Below are 25,784 nucleotides of genomic sequence, written 5' to 3'. Positions count from 1 at the left end.
TAGAGTGCAAGAGAGAAAGAGGAAAGAACGAATGCGAGCATTCAGCTTATCCCAGTGCGCATGTACCTTCATCAACTGGCCTTTCTCATCTGAAGAAAACTTGGAGACATCACGAGTTGTAGGGCAGTCTATAGCCTCAGTCACGAGCTCCACCAGATCATAAGACTCCATGACGGTAGGCATCATTACACGCCATATGCGATAATTCTTCCCATCAAACTTTTGGTCTGAAGGAAGAGCTAGCAACAGAGAACCTTAGGGTCCATAATAGCTTAAAACTTCGCATCAATTTTGATCGGCGCTGTAAATAAGATAACCTGCAACAAAACAAAGGCAGCCCCCTTTGACTCTGTGCACAGTGTCAATGCCTGTTAAGGCTTCCTCCGCTCATCCTCAAGGGATCCCCCCCCCCCCCCCTTCCCCCACCGGGGGCGATGAAAACTCAAAATCTACAACAAAAGACTAAAAAACGCAGTCTTTCCTCCTTCACAAATAGCAAGGACCTACAAAAAACAGCAACTTCGCTCCTCTATGCACAACCTGTTCACCACAACCTCCAAAGGCTGAAAACTCGAACTTTTGTCATGAAGAATCCTCTTGATCAGGTCTGCCCACGATCAATCAGCACCTCTACGTTGCTCTGCAATGAATGCGGAAGCATATGGACAAGACTAAAAGGAAAGCGAACACGAGAGAAAGTGAGAGAGAAAAGAAACAGAAAAACACAAAAATCTGTAGTCAATGAATGCTGAAATGAAGAGGGCAGATATAGAGGGCTGTAGACGTATCTCCTCGAGCCAAATCTCTCCCACTAGCACCTGAAAAGCAAGTGTGGAGAACAGGCTACCAACCAAGCCTAAATAGGAGGAAATAATGCAATTGGCCAGGAAAACTAGCTTACCTAGTCGAAAACCCGCCAACTGCTGCACAAATGAATAAAATAATCAGCAATAGGTCCTCCAACTGCCACATGGCATCACCGCTTGCATGACAAATTGCACGTGCATTGTGTCTGCTGAAAATGCCCCACTGACTGACAAGAATAATGAAATAATCCCCTCTGAGAAAACTAATTACACCAATGGTAACCTGAGAAATGCTAGTCCAACGAGTAACTAATCTCTAACACTATGATGGAGGCTAAAACAAATCTGACAGCACTGAAACCAGTCTTCCTTCTTGGCAAGGATGATAATGACCTGATTATTCATTAATTACAGCAAGCAATAAATTCACATAAACTGAAAATGCAAATCTTACCACTTAATCTTGGACAATGGACACCCTATTGGCCCCAACATTAAAGAGATGGCTGGATACCATTGCAGCTGCAACCAGCTTATCTTCTCAGATAGGGTGGTTTAATCTGATTAAGCACTTAATTACAACAATCAGCAAATGAACATAAATTGAAATGCTCACTTTACCTTCATAAACTTGGACAGTGGACACCCTGTTGGCCCCAAAACTCGCGCCCCTTTCGGTATTTCTTTAATTTTAATTACTAATGGATAAATTACAAGCCGAAATTTCACGATCTCCGGGCTGATTCAAAAGCCTCTTGCTGTTCCAATAATCAGCAAAGCATTCGGGCAAATTGCCCCTTGATTTTCAACCAAGACTTGCTCTAATGGAACCCCAACTGGTCAAATGTTGCCCCAATTTCACAATAGATGGGCTAGCATCTGAAATCCTCACAATTCCACGAATTTGCAGTGCTGATTCAATGTACAATGCCTTTGACTGATGGCACGAGTCCCAAGGTGGTTGCTAAACCCTAATTACTACTGTAATTTAGGGTTTACAGCAGTAAACTCTCTGTTGTCCACCAAATTTGGCTGTACTCTGCTACCAATGGCTGAGAATTACTGAGAATGCTTGAGCATAGACTGGAGGAGATGAGAGAATGCTGTAGAGAGAGAGAAAACCAGCTGAAATGTATCTTTTGATTCGTAGCTCTAATGACAAATCTGATGGCACCAACAGCTTCAAAAGGGGGGTAAAACACCAACTCCACTAGCTCCGCTCACGAGCCCTCCTCTTCTACCGCCGCCTCTCTTGAGGCGGAAGAGAGAACCTACTGCCCCCTGTCCTGTCGCAGCGCGCGATCAGTCGTCGTCGCCTCTCAAAGCCAAATTTGATCACCTCCTCTCCCTCCACCAAGCTCAGAATGGCTGCAATTCAGCTTCCACCACCCTCCAACAGCCTTCTCCCTAGTTTCATGGGAAAGTTTTGCCAAGTGGCAGCCTTCCTAATGCATTTCCAACCATTAAATTAATTTTTCAAAATTAATTAATTGTGAAAATTAATTTCAGCCCTTTTGACCCTACCCAAAATTAAACATGCCCATCTGTAATGAAATTAGCTAGGCCATTTGCAACTTGGAGTGGTTCCCAACATCTGTTGACCCTTAGACTAGCATTAATTAATTAATTAATGCTAGTCCCTAGTGTCACCACTGACACTTAATGGCCAAACAATTGTCCTAGGGTCCAACCTGGCACCAACTAACCACCAAAACCCAATTGGCATAACTTAACACAACTTTTGCCTTTAAAACACCCACTGCATCCTCAGGGTCCTTGGCCTATTCCCATGAAATAATTGCCATGGGCATCACATGTGCTAAACAACCTTGCACATTTGATTAATAACTTAATCAAATGTTACTAGCAAGATTAAAGCATCTCAAAATTTCACGTCCCCGTGACAGCAGCCCTCTCTAGTCAACCCCTAGAGCTATCACCTATGGCCAAGGAGCTCATAAATATTGCCACCCATTGTTGGAACCTTCCATAAACTCAACATTGACTGTGGCATTGCGGGCTCTCCCTTGATGGGTGTGCTTAAAGTGAGGCAATGGAGGGTCCAGCATAGGCTCAAGAACAACTACTAGGTTCCAAAGTCCTTGAGATTCAAGCACTTGTTGCATGAAGTTCGATCAAGCGGTGAAATGTGACCCATTGAAACGAGTTTTATCCATGAAGGCATTCTTGGCCATAGCAACATGAGTAGTAATGCTATAAGAAGGATAATGTGGGCAAGGGGCATAGGGTGGGTAGGGTGGGGGATTGAAGCACACCTGGGAATTAATCCCAGAGTGCCCACCATGCATGTGGGAAGTGTGCATAGTGCATTCAAATGTGGGTATGGACTAACTAGGCATGAGTATGGTGACCACATGAGTAGCCCAATGAAGAGGGATCTCTAATGTCACTACTAAACAACATTCTAAACCCTTTCATGAATTTTAATGTCACCACCCCACAACATTATTCTCTGCCCTCGCTCATCTTTCCTTTCTTCCGTAGGGTATTGTCATAGAGCCTCTCTTAGAGGTCCATGTGATGATTATGCACTATCAAGGTCAAAATCACACACTCATCATTATATCCTCTCTAGAATCCAACAACATAACGTTGAGAAATTTCCAGATAGCTTGAACCCGCCACGCCTCTGTTTTCGTCGCACCCATCCAGTGCTACCATTGTGCCCACCCAAAGCCTCCCCCGCCTCCCATAGCATTCACCTCCCCTCCTCCCTCCGCCCAACCTTCCCTCCCCCTCCATCCACTCGCCCTCCTCCGCCAACTCCCATCAGCAGCCCCCTCCTCCGCCAGCTCTTCCTCTACCGCCCCCTCCCCTCCACCCTAACGCGTTGCACAATCCCCCCCCCCCCGCCTTGCTGGCCACCAAGACTTCCTGTGCGGTCCAAAGCTTGTAATTGCCCCCCCACCGCGTGTGGTGCTCCCATCTCCATAGCCACAAGGCCCACGTCCGGCAACCCCCACTCACATATTCTGTCGTGTTCCAGCCATCCGTGGAGACCAGTGACTACCCCACTACCAAGAAAAGAGCATTCCCCCCCCCCCCCCCCCACCATTGCTCCCTCCACTATAGCGTGATTGGTAGGTCCTCGATAGGGTCGCGCAATGGAAACCTCTGGTCAGACGCCGGTGCATTTTGTAAGTGCCCCCCCAGTCAAACACCTTGCGAGTGCCCCCCCCCCCCCCCCAGTCAGACACAAAGAGTATACCAAAGTTCCTGGAGATTAAGGTAGGACGTCACTCCTTTAGGCAACAGGTCATTGTGACCGGGCAACCAAGGCAGTGCCTACGCTGCCACGACTTTGGGAATCAAGCAGCAGATTGTACGTGTTTCGGAGCCAAGGCGGCTCCGTCAACAAGCCCACAGGTGGACATTGACGGCTTCATACAAGTCCAGAGACGACAAAGAGGGAGACAACAAGGGGAGCCGCAGCCAACTCCTCAAACGCAGCCTCGACAACAAGGAGTAGGTGGGGCGAGCGATGCCCCCTCGATAAAGCACTTCGCAACCCCCCCCCTTGCCCGCCCCACCCAGGAAGACCGCAGTCCCCCACATCCACCACCGCGCCACAAACTACCTCACCTGAGATCCCACAGCCCCCACACCCACCTCCCCTGCTGAGCACCCCCGTGATCCACACCCAGTTCAGGCGATCCCCCCAAGACCCACCCCCCTCCTCCCACAGGAGGTGATGAGCCACACGCGCCTACATTCTCCTTGTACCAGCAGTCTTCCCTCTCCCACACAGCCACCACTAGCTCATCTGCCCCTACCGCCCATCACACTTTCCCAAGACAGGCACAGCTCTTGCCACAGGAGTTCTTTCGCAATGGCCCATGGTCCTGCCTGAGAGTTGCGGAGCACAGAGAGTTTCCACTACCTCTAGAGGTGGGGATCTTCGTGGTTCGTAAGTCAAGGAGAGGCAAGGTCCATCTACTAGCACCACCGGATGGACCAAAGTACACTTTTTTTCTTTCAAACCTCTCACTCGGGAGATTGGACGAGGACACAGATAGAGGAGGAGTTGAAGAGTCACGTGGTAGACCACATCTCCCAGTGGATGGGACAAGAAGAACTAGCACTGTTTGCACAACAGTGGCTTGATTGCATGATGGACATCAACTGGTGGCCTAGTACCGAGGTCCCACACTTAAGCATTATCTTTCAAGCCCCTCCACAGTGGAGAGCTCCGCACGATGTGATCGAGTGGCCATTGGCACAGGCGGCCCGTTTCTACCAGTGTACAGAGTCACAACTCTCAACATGGCTGATAGATACATTGATAGTATCACCTGGAGCATCTATCACCCCTATGCTCCGGCCGAGGGCCACCATGGGGGACTAAAGTTCGCCGTCCAAACCTACGACAAAGCGTGTACTTGCATCCCCCATAGTTTCTCCTCCTCATCACCAACCTCCACACTGAATAGATGCATGTTTGGTCAATCACAGGTTTCCCCATGAGCTTACACCTTGCATCCTGGAATGTGAACAGTCTCCACTATAGTGGGGTGCGTGGTTCTAGGAAGTTGATTGTTCGGTAGGAGTTGCAACCTGCCCTTGCCGGACGGATCAACATCTTACTTCTACAAGAGCACAAGCTCACTCCCGACCCAGGCCCAGCGGGTAGGAAAGATACTCTCGAGCAGCTCGCACACTTATTGGGAGCACGCCATAGGTGCCCACAACAGGAGTGGAGGCGTATGCACCTCTATTGGCCTAAGTCTCACCGCCTACGTACGAGATCACAAGACGATAGTGGCAGGGAGGGTTCTATGGATCAGACTGGATATTGGGGACTCGTGCCTTGCAGTCCTCAATGTCTATGCCCCTATGGAGGTTAGGGCATGCAGCAAGTTCTGGGTGGAGATCATTGATGGACTCCCAGAGGTGGACTCCTGGATCATTGGAGAAGACTTCAACTTGGAGGCTTTGGAGGACCAGTAGAGCAAAGGCAAAAACTACGAAGGCATAATTGGGGAGGAGCAAGAGGCATGGGAGGTCTTTCTACTAGTAGTAGGAGCACGCGATGCCTGGAGAGACCCTAGCTTCCACAAGAGGGAGAGATCATTGGACTTCTCTTGGGGATACAGGCGGCTAGATGGAGTTCTACTGGAGCGGTCGGACAGGTTCTATGTGGGAGAGTGGGGAGGCTCTCATGGAGGCCAGATTGGGCAGTTGGTGGGCACCACATTGTCCAGCCATTGCCTAGTTCTCCTCACACTTGATCCCCCAGCATCTGCGCTAGACACACGATCCTGTCGAAAACCTGACTCAATCTATAGGAGGGAGGAGATGACGAGACAAATAGAGCAGATTTGAACCAAGGAGTGGGGCAAGAGGGACCGGATCGCAAAAGAGGTTGCAAAGGTCCTAGCCGAGTTGAGTAGTATCTGCCAAGAGGCAGCCATACAAGCCAGGCAGCAGAGCTAGGAGGAGGAGAGAGCACTCCAGCAGGACCTTGCAGCCACACAGAATTATTGCAGGAGGCAGCAGGGGATCCCACCCTCCAAGCACAAGAGGTGCACGTGCGAGCAACCATTGATGGCCTAGAGAACAGGCACTCGGAGCTCTCTTTCCGCACCTCAGCAGTTTTCTGGGCACGGAAGGGGGACACGATGTGCAGGGAATTCTTCCAGGTGCACCAGCCTTACACCTCACGAGAGCAGATACATAGCCTTCAAGATCAGTATGGGAGGACTCGTTCTAGCCCAGACGAGGTTATGGAGATTGCAATCGACTACTACAAATACATTTTCCAGCAGCAGGAGACAGCCTCAGCTAGAGGACAGCGATGTAGATAGCAAGTCTGGGATCACATCCCGTCCCTCGTCACAGAGGAGATGGGACACTCCCTCCTAGTCCCCCTTCATAGAGAAGGAACTAGAGGAGGCCTTCCATACACAGGACGGGCAGAAATGCCTGGGAGAGGATGGCCTCTCTAAGGCCTTCTTCACTACCTACTGGGAGGTGGTGAAGGACCCCCTACCAATTGGCCTTCCAGGAGATTTTCACTTCAGGACAGATGCCAGGGAATCTTTCGGCAGGCCTTATCAGTCCTCTCCCCAAAGAGGGAGACCAGTTGGAGCTTTCCCAGTGGAGACCAATCGATCACCTTATTGTCAATGGCCTATAAGGCACTGGCAAAGATGATTGGTAGCCGACTATGCCCCGTGCTTCCAGACATCATCCATGACACACAAACAGGCTTTGTCTAGGATAGGAGCATCCTAGACAATGTATTCACCTTTTTTGAGGAGACAAAGTGGGCTCAACACAGTGAGCAAAGACTGGCCGTACTACTCTTGGATTTCAAGAAAGCTTATGACAAGGTGGACTGGGATTTTCTAGAGGGCACCATGGTGAGGTTGGGCTTCCCCCAAGCTTGGATTCGCGGGGTCTCCGCACTTTACAGATCGGCCACCAGTAGGGTTCTCATAGATGGTAGGTAAGGGGAGAAGTTTCGACTGGAGAGATCGGTCCGATAGGGCTTACCCCTGGCCCTGTACTTGTTTCTACTCTTTGCAGAGGCGATGTCACACTTTCTTAGGTCACGTGTGAGCGGATTATACAACCTCCGACTTCTCGTGAGAGAGGAGACTGGGTTATTAGACTCAGAGTATGCAGATGATACAGCACTCTACATAGAGGATGATGAGTTGATGCTGGAGAGAGTGAGGCTGGCTTTTGAGGTGATCTCTTCTGCAGCGGGAGCTAAAATCAACTGGTAAAAGTTAGTTGGTTTCCTCACAGACCCGGACTTTAGCACAAAGTGGGGCACCACCTGGGATTTAGATGAGTGAGCAGAGGGCAGACCGTCCATTACCAAGGGTTCCATGTGGGACTCGACATCACTCCCGCCAAACAGTTTCTTCCAGTCCTCGATTCTATTCTGAGGAAGCTGATCTACTAAAGCACGGCTCGCCTCTCACTAATAGGCCGAGCCCTGGTGGTTAACCAGGTCCTAGCGACGGCCTCGTACATCGCCTCATGTTGGTACTTCTCTTCATCCTGCATAGTACAACTTTGCCACCTAGTGCGGAACTTCCTTTGGTCCAGGTAAGACACCTCCAAGGGTTCCAAGGCCAAGGTGGCATGGACGACCATCATACGGCATCGGTCAGAGGGAGGCCTGGAGATCATAGACCACGAGTATCAAAGTATGGCCCTCTTGGGCAAGCTAATTGTCCACGGCCTCACACCAGGAGGGCAGACATGGAAGTTCCTATTGCAGGAGGGTCTTCAAGATTGTAGATCGAGGCTTGGCGGTGAGGAAAGGCCGTCCCTAAGATGGATCCTCACGTCAACCCAAATCACCCCACCCAGATCACCTTTCCTACGCAGCTTGCTCCGCGTGTGGCAAGGGCTCCGTAAGGCCCTAATCCAGGGCCCCCCAGGTTGCCAGGAGGAGATAGATCGTCAATCAGTGATCTGGAGCCCTCAAGTCAAAGACCGGGAAGGCGCATAGATTGGCGAGCGCCCCCACATCCAATGGGCTGGTTGGGAGGCCGGCCCGGCTTGTACCATCAGGACTTGGTAGGAGGTGTACAAGATGGTGGACGAGGAGGTGCTGCAGTGAGTATCGGGCTACCAGAGAGAAGTGGAGCTGAGGAGAAGGAAGATAGACGCAGCCATACCTCAGGAGTGGCTTGCTCCCCCGATACGAGAGCTGATAGAGCCCGGGAAGGTATGGGTCGCTAGGTTTTTACCAGCAAGCATTCCCCCACAGGTGGCAGATAGAGTGGGCGGCGCTCCACCTGGGACCCTCTTCACCGTACAGGAGGAGGGGCGTATAGCTCTTGACAGAGAACAGCAAGATGAGGGAATAGCTGTCCTTTCATGGAGCAGGATCCGGGTGATTAGCCTTCAGGGGAAGACATGGCAGCTAAACCCTTTTTGTATTCTGGCAGGAGCTTAAGGAGTGGCGCCTCTGGATTTGGAAGGGCAGGCCACTTGATGAGCTAGAGTGGGATTTGGGAGAGTGGCTATAGCGCCACTACGGTCGCCAAGAAGCCATCGAGGTTCCTGGAGTACACTGCCACGATTGGCAGACACGTACTGATACAAAAGGATATGGATTGAGCGACGTCACGTAGCAGGCATTGGGCGGAGCACAGCATCACGAAGCCTTTCCGACGAACCTTCTGGCGCCGACTATGGGATAGTTGGAGGCTGAGGAGGGTATCGTATTTCTTATGGCTGGTGGCACATGGAGGCTTGGCAGTGGGAAGTTGGCTTGCCCGGATGCAAGAGGGAGGTTGTAACCGTTGTACACAGCAGCCTTTGAAAACCCCAAAGCACTGACTTTGGTTGTGTGAGGCGGCGCAGCTCGTGTGGAGAGATGCATGCCGCATCCTTCGCCGTATAGTACCCAACCTTGGATGTATCTCATGGGGAGCTTTCTACTAGCAGGCAATCAGCCAAGCCGTCACCTTCTGTATGAGGCCAAGATGAAGGACACGATATTCATTATCGAGGCAAGGTCGTGCACAGTGGTCGATTTGGAGACTCAACCCATCCGCCAAATATTGGAGCCCACAGCACACCGCTCTGAAATATGGGAGATCATAGGGAGTCTTGCTGGTTGGCATATCTGGAAGGCGCAGTGTCAGGAGGCTTTCGGCGGAGAGAGACTTTCAGTACAGGCGACCTTAGCAGAGCTCTGGACCTCCATCATCCACTCCCTCCACGGGCGATGGGATCAGATGCAGGGAGTGTCTAGGGCTCGTTAGGAGCTCGGATGTCATTTCATGAGCACTTGGGGCAGCCAAGACCTGTTTTTCGTGATGCAGGCAGGGAGCCCCAGATGACGATACATCCCCTTCCATGAGTTCTTGCCCCCATCCCCCCCAAACTGCCTTGAGAGGCTTATATACATGATGTATTTGTGACTTTCATTAGCTCCAGTTAGTCTATTGAGCATGAGCACTCCGTTGTAATCAGTTTTTTTTAGTAATATAATCACACACATTTTACTTACAAAAAAAAAAATCATTATATCCTCTCTAATGTCAAACATGCTGAATCCTTTCGTGCATTTTAATACCACTATCCTACAATATTTTAAACATTTCATGCACTCAAATTTCCAGCATGAGAAACTTTCCCACATGGCATTGAAAAAATCATTAATGTAGTACCTAAAATCCGAAAGCCTTCGGCATTAACTAAAATCAACAACTTGGATAGGTAACAAGTGACACTTGAAACCAAAAATAACCTTCAATAAGTGCATATATGAGATTCTCCAAAATAGCTTAAATTGCTATAATTTCAAGAAAATATTGGTAAAAAGAGGTATATAGTATGTTAATCCATATATAAAGCCAAGCATACTCCAAGTAGGAAGCTCTACAACGCCAACTATTCCATTTAGATCTTGAGAATGATAATTCCAGTTTAATATGAGATCATTAAGAAGGCTGAAAGCGTGAGTACTGTGTGCTCAATGGTATATCAAACAATGTGCTTGAAAGATTGTCCATTTTGCATTTCAGAGAAAGAGACCTACATTCTGACAATTGATTAATCAAGAAACATTTTCTTACTTCTTATCAAAGTTTTGGAATGTGATGTCAGCCACTAGGTTTGAAAGAATGTGTCCATCAAGAATCATTTTCATACTTCTTATCAAAGGTTTTGGAATGTGGTGTCAGCCTAGTTCAAAAAAAATGATTTAGAAGAGATACATGGTGGTAAACTGACTGAAAAGTCTCCCATTGTTCCTCTCCACTTTTTGCCCCTCCTTTGTAGCATTTGTCAGCAATTTAACTACAGGATCTGCCTCTTGTTCCTCTAAGGAAACCACTTCAAACAGTGGATGACCATCCAGACATGCCTCCATCCACTCCCCTAATTCTATAACATCAGTAATTGTGTACAAGATTCCACCAAAACTGCCAAAACATGTGCATATACTTGCTCACCTTATTCCACAACTTCGTGCCTACCATCAAGGTGTTTGGAAACATGGTTGATAGTCATACACCAAATCTACAGCCAAGGTTCGCAAATAGGACCTTTTGATCAAAACCAAGGTCTGATGTATGGACTCTGGCATCATCCAAGGTAGAGGTACCAGCATCTGAATACAGTAGAGGCTGTGGTTGGCATCAGAACTCTCTGGTACCTACGGATCTAGAATTCAGAATGTGCAGGTTTGTCTGTACTAACTGAAGCCATGCTAAGGGTGGAAGTCAAGAGGCTTGATGACCTCTCTGGTATCCGGTTGTGCATCATGGGCTTGGCATCATGCTTGGGAATCTCTAAGGCTTCACTTGTGTCCAAAATCACTCCATGTACTGGGCCATCTTTCTCAACAGTCACGCTAATCAATCTGTTTGAGACCCTCACATCAGCATGCAAAGCTCCTGTGGAAGTTGGTCAAAGGGTGTTGTATCCGCATGCAAAGCATTCAATGTGCCACAATGTTCTATCTTGAAGAACTATCAAAAATCCTAGCAAGCACTGCGAACCAAGGGTAAGACATTCCAGTGTGAAAAAGTATGTTTTTAGGGTAAAACATTTAGGGCCTGAAATGTTTTGCTTTTATGCTGATTCGAATCTACAATTATGTACTTTGTCAAATTTCAAAGCTAGTTGGATGTGCATTGTCTTGTGCAACATCACTTTCACACATGTTGCTTGAGATGCACGTGCACTAAGCGGCTCTAGCATATTCACTTTGATGTGCACTGAGAGGCTCTAGCCTGAAATGTTTTGCTTTTATGCTGATTCGAATCTACAATTATGTACTTCGTCAAATTTCAAAGCTAGTTGGATGTGCATTGTCTTGTGCAACATCACTTTCACACATGTTGCTTGAGATTTCAAAGCTAGTTGGATGTGCATTGTCTTGTGCAACATCACTTTCACACATGTTGCTTGAGATGCACGTGCACTGAGAGGCTCTAGCATTTTCACTTTGGCATTGCCTGGCTACCTGAGCTTTGCTAAATTGGTTGTATGTGCATTTAGATGCTAATTTGAAAGATGGACATGGTACTTACTTTTTTTCAGTAGGTTTTTTTCTCTTCTATAAGACTCCATTTGGAGAGGTAGTTGAGGTAGTTTATTGACATAGTTGAAGAATAAGTTTCTAGGCGTTGATGATGCTCCAATAAAACATTTTAGACATTTCATATTTCATGTGTTTTGTATTTCAAGGCCAATGAAACGCATTGTATGGTTACACATTGTATGAAAGACATAGCTTATAAAGATAATGCACAACAAGCAAGTGTGATTTTCCTCTTCCAATCTCTAAGTCTATCCAATCAGTCCAATTGAGGGTTATTCTGCAATGCCCCAAAGCATTCACATCATGCATTTGAGGGTTATTCTGCTAAATGCCACAAAGCATCCACATCACACTAATTGACCCACAGATGGATACAATATGCATGTAGATTCAGGTCGAAGAATTCCATGAACAGAAAATAGTTCTTGTTTTACCCTGAATTGGTCAATGGTACATGCGCAGCCCATATTCTATATAAGAACTATGAAGGAGACAGGGAGCAGCCTAGTGTAGCTCTCATGGCACTTAAAATACTGCACCAAAAAAAGCTTTCCAACTTCATGCAAGTGGTCTTCACAACCATTTGACATCAAACAGATCTTTTCCAATCTTGGATTAAGCAAGTGTAAGATGGACTGCCAAGAATTCGACTGTTGAATTTGCCCAAGAAAACATCCTTATGTATTGTAATGATATTCCAAAAGCCTTCATTTTCATGTCAAGCCACTAGCTAATTTTGAGTAAAGCATTCAGCATTGAACATTGCCTTTACTGTCAATTGGTATATAGCATATTCAGGCCCTACATGCATCCTCCATCAGAAAATGATCTCATCCTTGAGAAATCCTAGAGCTTTTATAATGAAAGCATTCATTCCAAGCAACAACCTCACGTGATTGAAACACCAGACTATTTGCACTTTACATAAGAATTAAGAACATAGATAATGCAATAGATTCAAGCCCGACAATTGATATTTGCGAAATGTACAAACTCACCATAGTCTCGAATGAGATTCAGGATCCTTTTAGAAACTAATTGATGCTGTTCATCCCGTGACTACTTAAATACCATGTCTCTAGTCCAAATAGTGGGCTATACTATTCATCCCTTGGGTTGGTATTAGTCATAGAGAATAAACAATCAGCATAAGCTAAGGCCCAAAAATGTGATCCATTTGCCAATTGAGCACACATAATACCCTAAAATAGTCAGTGTATCCATTCATAGCAACTTTGATGGGCTGACCATACCATATAGCTGCCATGTCTAAGTCTTCAAAAGCTATCTGCACGTGCATTCGGTTATAAGCACAATCGATTTTTGTATCCAATGCCGTGTTTCACTATGCCACAGCATTTCTTATCTCCACTCTACTTATAAAAACAGCTCCCTTAATCTTTTAGCTTCTTGAGGACTCACAACTTAAGCTACAATACATATAAAAGCATCCACAGCTGGATTGGAAGCAAGAGAGAAGAGGAAAGGGCAGGGCAGAGGGGGGGACAATCCATCCAATATGTCAGTATTCAATCATCTGTCCAAAATTAAATGCTTGACCACACAAGGTGAATGCAGCATGTGCACTGTACATCGTGCACACATTCATTTGGCAAAACATACCTAGCTGATATGAAAATAGAGATTGAGAAAGGGGGGACAGGGAAGGATTCTTTTTCTCTTTTCCACCACACCCCGCCCCCCTAACACCCTTTTCTTGACAAGGGAAAATAGCTGCACGGGCCCGCAGGGTGTCACACCGGGGGTTGGGGTGCGTAGTATATGATTTTCAGTGGTGAGCATGGGTGTTTTGTGTGTTTTTACAGCAAACAATTCATCATGTCAGCATATCTTGATGTCTTGTAACATAAAATACTTGAACATACAAGTGAATCCAGATAATTTAGAATTTGAATGCATGTGTTTGACAATACACACCTGACTGATTTAGAAATTGAGATTGATAAGGGGGCACATGTTGATATTTGCAATGCTTGCCATATTGACAAAACCCCTGGCATTATATAACACACTGTGTACATATTAGAGAAACTTAGCTTATTTCACACTTTTCATAGAAGCTATATTTGAAAACTCTATCCCTGGTCATATTTCTCTTAGAGTGACCGGCAAGTGTTACTTAAAGTTATTAATACCATATGCAGGAAATTTGGCAAGAATGTGAATCAGAAGATTCAGGCTCTCCGTCTACTAACTTGATCAAATTACTTACACTGGCATTGTCTAAGCCTTCATGTCTATTCGAGAGTATTAATAAAACTTCAATGAGTATCAAAGACAGAGTATTTCGAGCAAAACTGTATGATAGCCAAACCAGCAACGAATGCCATGGCACTATGCCTTCTCTTTGGGATCAAGAAAACATTAGTTTCACAAACCCAAATTTAAAAACTGGTTATACTTTCCTAACATAGCCATAGACCCAAAGTGTTGATAGAGAAGAGGCATTTGAAACCCAACTAGCTTCATCCGCTATCTTCTAGGATGCTTAGACATGACAAGGATTTCAGATAGTGTGTCCATACCCATTTCAGTCCTTGGGCAGCCTATTTTTGGCACAACGATGCACCTTGAATGGCATTCCATGTTTTGTCTATTTATAGGACATCATTTTACATTAATTTTTACATTGTCAGTGTTTGTTCCTTCACTTGTTCCCTTTAATCATCCAGTGAGGAAGAGAGAGTTTCGTGTTTCTTTTCACGGTAACAGAGCACAGGTCCACCCATCACAAAGGTCATCACTACAATGCAAGGAGAGCAGATCACACACTGTCAATTGGTGCAAGGTGGAAGATTTTGCTTGTTTCAACCTTCTAGGAAGGGTATCCAATGATGGGCAAGGTAAATGAAAGCAAAGGAGAAGCAGATAGCAAATATATATGCACAGGAAAACAACAGGACAAACCGCAAACAAGTTTAAAAGACAAGAAAACTAAAGTCAAAGCAAAAGGCAAGAGCAGCGCATGGAAGTTCATGCAAGTGAGGGAAGAAAAAGTCTTTGTGCTTGTGTCAAGTCTCACCAACCTTCGAGATTAAGCCAAGCAAAGATGCTCATCACCTGGATCATGACACAAGTAACCACCCATGTGTGACATGGCATATGCTATTGTGCCTATAAATAGTGCATGAGCATTCGTCACTTTACATCTACTCTTTCATTCATTCTTCATCATTCCCCCATCATACCTTCAGCCTCAGCCCTCTATCAATGCTGTTCACACCCCTATCCTGGTGGATATCTCAATTCTTGGTACTGTCCAGCTGATCGTGATGCCTTAGCAGCAAAACAATTTCATTCTAGAGGTCCTCTTCACATCGCCATCAAGTCCAAACATTCCAGATTTCTGTGTTTTGAGTCCACATAGCCTAATAACCTATTCATCAATTCCACTGCTGCATTTGCTGATTTTACTCCTCCCCAGACTGGTACAGCAGATCATCTTCATCGTTATTGTGTGTTTCCAACTATTGCTGCCACCCCAGTACCTGAGCAACAATCCCAGCCATCAGCCACTTTATGGAAGCAAATTCAAGCCGTCTACAGCAGGTTACACCCTCTTTATCAGCCCTATATCCATACCTGCATTTTCAGTTTTCTTCATCTGTAAGGGTTGCCCAGCAATTGCCTGTCTACAGCCACTTACATGGAGAGATCTTCACCCACAAGTGCTGCCACCTGATCAGCCAAGATAGTATAGTTATCTTCAAGGGTTGCCCAACAATTGCCTGTCTACAGCCACTTACACAGAGAGATCTTCACCCACAAGTGTTGCCACCTGATCAGCCAAGATAGTGTAGTTATCTTCAAGCTCTGCTCCATGATCATTGACTATCCCCCTTTAGATCCAATGCACAAGACTATTGATTTTACAATGGATGGAACCTCCATATAAGACTAGAAATCCTATGGAAGAAACCAGCAAGAAGTACAATTTTTCTTCAAGTTTTGTTTCGAATAGTCAGACTAAAGTCGTTGCATCATCATCATCATCACTTCAATCATTATTCCCATCATTATCTACTTTTCAATCTCCTAAAAACAATGCATCTTTATTCACATAAATTCTGTCAACACCACGATTTCCAATCCCACCCTTCTCTTCCACTACATCTCACTCTACATTTACACCCTCATTCACATTTCCATTCAACACTTCACATATGACATCGCACACCACACTAGGGGATTCTTTAAATTTAGGCACTTCCTTTCCCCTTGGAACCTCTATGCTTTCACACCTAGGTGGTGCAAATGCACCCATGGGGAAGGTCGTCCACCACCTAACACTAAGGATTTTCATCGCATGGGACACCCTCCCAAGCACTTTGTTGGGGGTATAGACACCTCCGCCTAGCCGCCCGTGTATTACTACACTGACAGCACCCGCCACTCCACACTGCAAGTGGCAGCACCCTTCACAATCACTTATTATTTATTCTTTTAGTGACAGTTTGAATAAAGGAAGGCTCGGCCACACATTGTGGTTGTTGGAGTTCCCACTTTTGAGTCTCTCACTCTCTTGGCTCTTGCTCTCCATCCGCCATAGCTCTCACCGCCAAGCTTCTTCCTCCTGGGTTCCACTTCCCTTTCAACTGGTATCGGAGCAAAGGTATTGAAGCTTGCCCAGCATTCTCTTCAGCCCGGATTTGAAGAGCTTCAACCCGAGCTTCAATGGTAGCCATCAACTCTTATCAGTTTTCTTCACATGTTCTCCATGCTACTTGAGCATGAGGCTACTTTGCGACTACAGGGGCGGCTTCCGTCACATTATGGAGGTTCAGGTGAGACTCTCGCAGCTTCAGAGAGGGGTTCGAAGATGAAGAATTCGAAGACCCAGTGTTAACACTGTGGCAAGAAAGGTCATTTAAGGAAGGACTGCAAAGAGTTAGCGCCTTCTAGGAAGAAAAAGAAGTAGAAGATGAAGCAGGATGCGGACTCCTCCGACGAGTCATCATCTGCCTCAGCTTCCGATTCCGATCCTCCCGCCACGGCAAAGTCCAAGGCGCAGAAGGAATCCTCTTCTTCGGATAGTGGGAAGGGCTTAGTGGTCCCTTCCTCAGCTGCTTTCTAGTGGTGGTGATGCGGACATCCTTCACAACTCTCCAATGCCAGAGAGGGAGTGTGAAAGGGTGGTGAGATGGGGCAGCCATGCCTCATCTATATGTCTATACAGATGCACAGGATCCAAAGAGTGACATCCCTGACGCATTGACCGAAGTCTGGTAGGTACAAATACTGGAGCTAGGATTGACATCCAAGTTCATGATGGGCTGGTTACTTGACAGAGAGTGGGCAGCTTTCGTAGGGAGCCCACATGAGGGGACACTTTGGCGGTTTTGGCCGAAGGCGGGGATTCCATGGTCACATGTTCAAAGACATGTTTGGCAGATTGGTCTTGTATGTCCTGAGTGACATAACACATAGAGCTGGTATGATTCTTCTCTATTTTCAGGTGGTGCCATTATGCTCGACATCGACGTCAGATACTCTCCGAGGCATCTTGGTGGTGGGCTGGCCACTCAGTGCTTGGATATCCATGGTTCTTCTGGTGGTTCTATGTTGTATAGTTTATGATTTCCTATCATTGTACTATTGTATTGTATCAGATCACCCCTAATCTGAGAGAGGGTGTTAGCAGAATAGTCAGCTCAGGTGTGAGTCTGTGTTGTAGAGGCTACAGCATTTTATATAGGTTTATCTGGCATTTTCTGGAGTGTTGTCTAGGGCTAGGGAGCATTTAATGCTGGCCGACTGCATTTATTGATCCCTCCGTTTTATGCCTATATATTGCTAGGGATCCTCCTCCTCTGTGTACTTCAACCATCATTTGTGGATTCTTCTGGGGAGAGAGGAGCCGATGCCAGGGTGCTCACACAGCTAGTGACTCACTGTTGTATGTTGTTGTCTCGTGTTCGATATGGATTCCGTTTCCCGAGCATACAGCTAAGTTCTCATCTGTATTTGTGTTCATTCATTCATTCTTTCTTTCTCTTGTCTTGTGTTTCAGTTGTTTGTTTCAGCATGTTGTCTATGCTTTCATTGCTGCACCATTCTTGACAACACCTCCCTCATCTCACCATCCTCTCACACTCCCTCTAGCAATGAAGAGTCATGAGAGATGACCGCATCACCTACACTAAAAAGCAAGAGGGGCTACCAAGCCCTTCCCGCAATCTCAAGAAGATGATCATTTCTGAGCCTTGGCCTTCACCAGGGTCGGAGGATGCGAGTCAAAGTCTAAGGAAGAGAATGACTCAAAAAAGGAGTCCAAATCTAGCTTCTTGTTCTTCTTGGTCTTCTTCCTCAAAGCCAATAACTCTTTGCAATCCTTGCAAAAATGTCCCTTCTTACCACAGTGATAACACTGGGCCTTCGACATCTTCTTCCTATCACCTCTCTCTAAGGTTGTAAAGGCCTTACTAGAACCACTAGACTACGATGGAAGTCTCCCTTGTAATCATAAAGACATCTCATGCTCAAGCAACATTGAAGCTATCTATAGAAAACTTACAGGTGTCAATGACATCTGAGCCCTGAAAGCATTGGTCACTCCATCAAACTACGAAGGGAGCTTGTAGAGCAATCCCCACAAGATGAGCCTTTGGAAGGGCGAACTACACGTGTCAAAGTTGACCTATACTTGTGCAATACGAAGTAAGAAAGACTCATTAGTGTCCTTCAGCTCAAACTTCATCTGCTGGGGTTATCCATAGAGTGTGACAACACCGTGCACGCATAGGCGAAGGAACCTCATACAACATCCAAAGTTTCGCCCAAATCTCGAGAGCAGTCCTGCAACAAGTGACCGTCGAAAGGACTTCTTTGGAGATAAAATGAAGAAGAGTCGAATAAGCACATGCATCATCGTTATCCCATGTCAATAGAGCTTCTTCACAATTGTCCTTGTAGAAATCAGCTAGAAGAAAAGTAGGACGCAAAGGACACTCGAAAACTCCAGAGCTTTTGCACAAACCATGCCTTCATAGCAACCACTCCAGATTAGGTAATTAGGGCCACGTAATTTGTCATCAATGGAACAACGTGGGGAAGCCATCGAAGAGAATAGAAATAGAAAACAAAGAAAAGAAGAGGAGGAGAGAGAGAGTACAAGCAATCAAAACACAAAGGCTGATGACAAAAACGCAGACATAAATTGCAATAAATGCAGTTGTCTAGCCAAGAAACAAGTCGCCTTAGTCAGCAGACACCAAAATGCTGATGTGGAAGGGTAAGAAGCAAGTCCCTAGCCCTGAAACAATCCCAAAAACTCAAACCGCCAATAGCAGTATGAAAAACACTAATGGAAACAAATCGACAATCATCAAAAGATGGTCGTCCGGGCTGTAAATCAGTTGCAGCAATCACGAACAAGTCCAATCAGCAGCAAAAAAGCCAAAACTCGAACCTAAAATGGTAGAAAATAGCAGCAAGAACCCTGATCCTAAAATCTAATACCATGTCAAAAGTGGATGCAGCAATGGAAGCATAAACATATGCTATAATAAACTATTGAACACAAGGACAAAAGTGAAAAACACAAAAGAACACTGCAAAGAAGAGAACTCAAAAGAATGCTCAAGAAATGGAATCCATATACCAAACATGAGAATGATGTGTGCAACAGTGAGTCATTGGCTCATAGGCACTAGTGCCAGCTCCCTCTCTCCAACAAAACTTGTGGTGATGATATGACTAACTAAGAAGGGAGCCCGGTGTATAAACGACAAAACATTGCCAAAAATAGCAACACGTCAGCCAACAATAAATGCCCAAATACACATCATAATGACCATAGAAAAAATGCCTAAAATACCTAGCCATGCCTGGCATAGCTCAAACTCACACATGAGCTATCTAGACTACTAACAAGAATAACTCCTTGGTCAAGATACAAGGTCTAGGCTACATCCAATTTTATCCTAACACTGACCTTGATCTCGCTACATTGGACGATGTCTATTATGTCCCCTAGCTTAGGATGAATATTTTATTTATTCAACAACTTGGCTGATTGAAATGACTACAATCAAGGCCCTCTAGTTTTTCAATCTTCAAAAGGGGGTCAACTCCCTCTAGTTTCATAGGGGGTCACCACTCATCCTGCAATCCCTTTCTTTATCTTCCCTTGGATGGAATGGTCAACATCGAGCTACCATCTCACCTATTGATATCCAAGATCTATAGATCCTACCTAGGTCGAGGCCTTGAATGTTTCAACCATGACACGTTGCCTACACCTTCGCATTTCTACTAGCATGGAAGCATGGAGCTAGTGGCTCCTACCCTGAGGGTGAGTTTCAATCGCCATCAGCACACCCTATCTACTATATTTCCTTATAGGTATCCTTAAAGCAAAATACTTGGATTACAAAGTGGAGAATGTCTCTTTAACTCCTCCTAGGCACCCTTTTAAGACTGAGAGGAGGTGTTAAGATACCAAAGTCATTAAGTTCATTGTATTCCATTGATTCCTATTTTGTTTCCATTTATAACCCCAAGAAGACTTTATTTGTATCATTTATTGTGTCTCGATGTAACCCAACTTAGTCAAGGTGCCACCCAAGAGAGTTCAAAAACTCATGGAGTCATGTGCCTATAAATATGACATGGGCATTTATCCATCTTCACTTCGCACTTACTCTCTCATTCATTCTTCATCATCCCCCCATCACACCTTCAACCTCAACCCTGTACCATAGCTGTCCACACCACTACCCATGCAAATATCTCAATTCATGTGCTGTCCAACTAATAATGATTCCTTACCAATAGGCAATGTTGAGCTAAAACATGCTTTACAGCTGATTAGCATTTTTTAACAGCCCCAAAACAGGCTCAATTAATGAAAGACACAAAATTTGGTGCATTGTTCAAGAGAGTTTCAGTGGTCCCCCAAAACCCTAATTTTTTGGGACACTCTTCAACATCTATAAATAGACAAGTTGCCCATCATTCAGTCTCATCCTTTGGCGCAAGTTTCTCACACTATTGTGTAGGTTTCGGCCATCAACCACCCACCATCTGCTATCCAACCATCACCGACTGCAGCCAATCACTATCCAACTCTAGGTGGCCTATCTTCAGCCATCACCTTGTTGTTTGGAGATCTCCATCTACTGTCTCATCATAGCACCTGATCAACATGCGTTTTCAACATCTGGTGCCAGGTGATAGGTTGTTGCCATCTCTTCCACCATGCGACTGCTATAATACCTACATTTTTATTGTCCAACAGGTCATCTACATCAACAAATACCTCTCCTGTTATCGCCTTAGTTCCCTAACACTTTGGTAATCAACGTTTAGTGTTTCCCGCACCCGACACTCCGACTGGTAGTCATAGCACTTGGAATCCGTCTCCAATGGACGTCACTCTCCCACATTGCATTGCTCTACCCTTGGGCATTCTATACACTCTTCCATTCATTTACAACATTCATTCACTTCAGAGTTTTTTCTCTCTATGTTTGAGTTTTGAGCTTTTACGCTTTGCATTTAGAATTTGAGTTTTGCTTATCTCTGTCTGAGTCTTTGTGTCCTCTGTAGTCTTAGTAGGCCATTGGGCAGCTGACATGCACTTTTTCTCCGATGCCTTGGCTACTTTGGGGTGGAATGCCTTGAGGTAAACATTGTCAACCTTCTCTTTTCGGCTCAATTTTGAGCTAAGAAGGGATATTGAGCTAAAACACACTTTACAGCTGATTAGCATTTTTAAACAATCCCAAAACATGCTTCATTAATAAAAAATGCAAATTTAATGCATGGTTCAAGAGAGTTTCAGTGGTCCTCCAAAACCCTAATTTTTTGGGGCATCCTTCAACATCTATAAATAGATGTACTAACCACCATTTAGTCTCATCCTTTGGTGCAAGCTTCTCACTCTACCGTGTAGATTTCAGCCATTAGCCACCTATCATCTACTATCCAACCATCACTAACTATTGCAACGCATCACTATCCAACCCTAGACAGCCTATTTTCAGCTTTTGCCTCGCTGTTTAGATGTCTCCACATGCTACATCATCATAGCACCTAATCAACCCGCGTTTTTAGCATTTGGTGCTAGGCGACAGGCTACCGCCATCTCTCCCACCATGTGACTACTACAATACCTGCGTTTTATGTTGTCCAACAAGCCGTCTACATAAGCAAACACCTCTCCTATGATCACCTCAATTCTCTGACACTTTGGTGGACAGCGTTTGGTATTTCCTGCACTCTAACACTCCAATTGATAGTCACAGCACTTGGAATCCATCTCTGGTGGACGTCACTCTCTAACATTGCATTACTCTGCCCTTGGGCATTCTATGCACTCTTACATTCATTTACAGCATTCATTCACTTCAAAGTTTTTTCTCTCTGTGTTTCGATCTTGGTCGTACATGCTATGTTTCCTCAATGCAAGCCCTAGCATATCTTCACAAGCAATTCCATTCTAGAGGGCTCTTCACATCACTCATCATTACTAGACACTTTAGATTGTTGCGTTTTGAGTCCTCACAAAATGGCTAGCTATTCTTCATCATTTCCACTGCTATGTTCGCTAGTTTCACTCCTCCCTAGATTGGTACAACTAGTGATCTTCATTATTCTTGTACCTTCTATCTTCTACTTGCGACACTTTGAGACCTTATCCTCTAGAGTCTAGCTTTCCATATATACAAGTGAATGCATTGCTCCACACACGTTCCCTAACATGAGGACCAAAACAAATGTGGAGATAACTTCTCAAGTATAGGACCTTCACTAGTGCACCATGCTCTATAATTGGTCGTATCACATGCTTCTTGGCAAATAATAGGCATGTTTTGTCTTGCAACAAAAAGACAAAGTCAATCTTAGTAATATATTGACCCATCCCTAAGCACAAACTCAAAACAAAGACCTTATTGGTAATCATCCATCTGTGGACCAAATCAAGATCAGCCTCATAGAGCACTTTAAGGAGCAAAGAAATTGGACCCCATTAAAGAGGTCAACATCACAAAATGGAGCTACCTAGCTCAATAAATTGCCACTCAATTTTTTTCCCAAACATATCCTATATTAAAGTTCAACTAGGAAAGAAATTGCCACCACCTTCAACGAATGCAAAATTAGTCGTGACAATTGAGCGAACGAGTAGGGCATCATAATCCAAAAAAATCCTATCCATTGAAGTTTTATAACTCAATCTCTTCAAGATCTACACAATAGGAGACAATTTCTTGTTCAGGTGGTAAATTTGACTCTGACCACTTAACTTTCCAACTCTCATAGGCCACTGAATGGCCCTACCGTGCAACACTACTCCAATAACCACATTGTCGGTATCACAAATTACCACAAAGGGCTCATTGAGTTCCATCAAGAATGTCAAAGTAAGGTGGGAAGAATAGATGCCGTTCAACTCTAAACAGCATACTCCATCTCCACCTCCACTGCCCATTCTCACAAGCCTACTGTTTCTTTCTTTCAATCATAATATTCTCTGCGACACAAGATTTTGATAGACAGGTCTTTGAATCGTAACACTCTGCATGACACGATTTTTCTGAAGATACCCAATTACTAAACTGGCATGAATAGACAGTGGCGCGCAATGCACTTAACCCCTTCAACGCAAACTAGATGACGCACTATACGTGAAACCCGCTCAGCATCAAGGAATCAAAAGAACAAGTAGCGGTACCTTCCTCATAAACTGCATACACAGTGCTTTAGTTGCAGCCTCTGCCTCAAAGCGAACCGATTCTACATAAAACAGACAGAAAAACTGCACAATCAAGAGCAGGAAGAAGCGTTTCAAAAGGGGGAGACCGTTTAAGTGTATTACCTTTGAATGACTCGAACCATAGTCTCTTCGCGCGTTGATGCATGGCACCCTGCAAATGGCGACGCCGAGCCACGACGGTGTCCTGGAACATTTTGTCGCAGTAATCGCAGTAATACTTCGCCACAGGCATGGCTCTGGCTCGGAGGGCGTAAACTTGACGGAATGTGCGGCCTTTTTCCCAACTTTTCTCGTCTGAGAGCAAGTGGTGGCATTGGAATCTCGGAAACAAGGTGTTCACATTCGAATCGAAAGCGCTTGCCTTGAAAGTTAGGAAGCGGTGGAACAAAGTAAATCAGTCCGCCATGTCTGTGCGTATCATCTCATGTAACGTTTTTGGGTCTCCCTTATCTCCACAATGATTCGTTTGGGCTACATTAGCATTTTGTTCGCGCTTGGTGCATACGGAACATTAGATTGTCTCGCAGCAACTTTGTTGTCTCGAAGCGGCAAACAATAGCACAGCAACTTCATTCAATAATCTATTTATTATTTTTCACTCTTTTTTTTTCCTCTCCGTTTTTAATTTTTTATTCATTCTCTCTCTCTCTCTCTCTCTCTCTCTCTCTCTAATCAACCAATATTTATAACAAATTAAATAATTAAAAATTCATGAAATGCATCACTCTTGCAAAGAAATACAAGAAATACACCATGTTTGCAAGGTAGCAATAGCCAAAGTACCTAGGCATGAAATAATATTGCCATGAAAGGCTGAGAATCATAGATGTAAGCTATAACATGAATACTCACCTTATGTCAAGGTGGGATATGGTATGCACCTCATATCTTGGTGGATAAGAGCACACACCTTCTTAGTTGGTGGGAGGAAGAAACCTCAAAGCATATATATTGCTTGAAATGGCAAAAAAGATCCCTCACAAATTACATCTCCACCTTTTATACTTAACCCTAGCCTACTCTAGACTAAGGTGACTTATGCTTTATTACAAGTCATCCCAACCTAAAAGAGCTTTGTCTTCAAAGCTGAATTGGAAACAAATTATAAAGATGATTACAAAGATAACTTCAAGCATTTGTAATCATGCTGAAATAAAGCTCCATGTTGATGAAGATGGACCACATAAATGGAATAGACTATTGTAAACTGTCCAAAATTGGCTGTAGTACAACATTGGCCATATCTTGAGCTAGAAGTGGCCGATTTCCATGTGTGAGATATTGAAATGTAGAGGACAACATATAGTATCCAGCCATGCCTTCAAAATCAAATTTTGAAGTCAATAAGACAATTTACTTTCTCTCAGAAAATTAATATAGCAAGCTGTTTACTGCCCTGTTTATAAATTGTCCCCTTGGTAAAGCCATGGAAATTGTTCCAAATATGATGCTTGTTGCCATGAAGACTCTTCAATAGGCAAACCCTTCTATTTGATAATGTATTCAACAAAAATATGATTCCTTAGAACTTTCTCCCACTTGCCAATAATCTTCTTGGACTCACAGATGATTAAACCATCCTCATCCAAGGGAAGTAGTTCTTCAAGAACTTGAATTTGAGGTCCCACATACTTTTTAAGCTCAAACACATCAAAGACATTATGGATTCTTGTGTTTGAAGGTAAGTCTAGTTGATAAGCAAGATCTGCAACTCGCTTCACAATACGATAACGACCATAAAACCTTTGAGCAAGTTTGTTGTGTCCTCCTTTAAGAAAAGCATAACGTGACTTAGGAACCTTCGAAAATACTCATTCATCTTCCTCAAACTCCACATGTCTTCTTTTCTCATCCGCATAGACCTTCAATGTCTCGAGCTTTACGAATGTTATCCTTCCATTGCTTCATCAAGGCCTCCATCTTTTCTAACTCCTCATGTGCTTGTGAATTTGCAACTTTATGAAACAATGCAGAGGATACTTGTACTTTGTAGCCATATAAGGCTTTCAAAGGAAACATTCCAATGCTCATATGGTGAGTATTGTTGTAACAAAACTCCATAAGATGGAGCCATTGATCCCATACATTTTGTGTATCATGGCAAAAGTGCCTCAAATCAACCTCTAACCATTTGTTAACTCTTTCAGTTTGCCCATCCGTTTGCGGGTGACATGCGGTACTAGGAGTCAAAAGAGTC

At 44.8% G+C, this 25,784-nt stretch overlaps 1 protein-coding gene across 4 annotated transcripts in view; it reads right to left on the bottom strand.

The window, feature by feature from the left end:
- The window catches only part of LOC148034102 (C2H2 and C2HC zinc fingers superfamily protein), a 37,196-nt gene extending 13,120 nt beyond the window's left edge, over positions 1-24,076 (bottom strand). Inside the window, exons 1-3 of one of the 4 annotated variants that reach the window (XM_087682109.1) lie at positions 23,690-24,076; positions 23,546-23,607; positions 13,786-13,861 (exon numbers count right to left, since the gene is read on the bottom strand). In XM_087682109.1, coding sequence (XP_087538235.1) covers positions 13,786-13,861; positions 23,546-23,607; positions 23,690-23,819 — 268 coding nt within the window. In that variant the 5' untranslated portion in view covers positions 23,820-24,076. The remainder of the gene's footprint in view (positions 1-13,785; positions 13,862-23,545; positions 23,608-23,689) is intronic. The other 3 variants (XM_087682108.1, XM_087682111.1, XM_087682110.1) reach the window with 3 other exon arrangements.
- Positions 24,077-25,784: the final 1,708 nt, after the last annotated feature.

Source organism: Lygodium microphyllum, chromosome 7 (assembly GCF_053477565.2).
Source record: "Lygodium microphyllum isolate KBCC chromosome 7, Lygodium_microphyllum_v1.1.10, whole genome shotgun sequence".
Taxonomy (NCBI): Eukaryota; Viridiplantae; Streptophyta; class Polypodiopsida; order Schizaeales; family Lygodiaceae; genus Lygodium; species Lygodium microphyllum.
The sequence above is the reverse complement of the archived record's forward strand: the minus strand, read 5'-3'. Positions and strand labels throughout refer to the sequence as shown.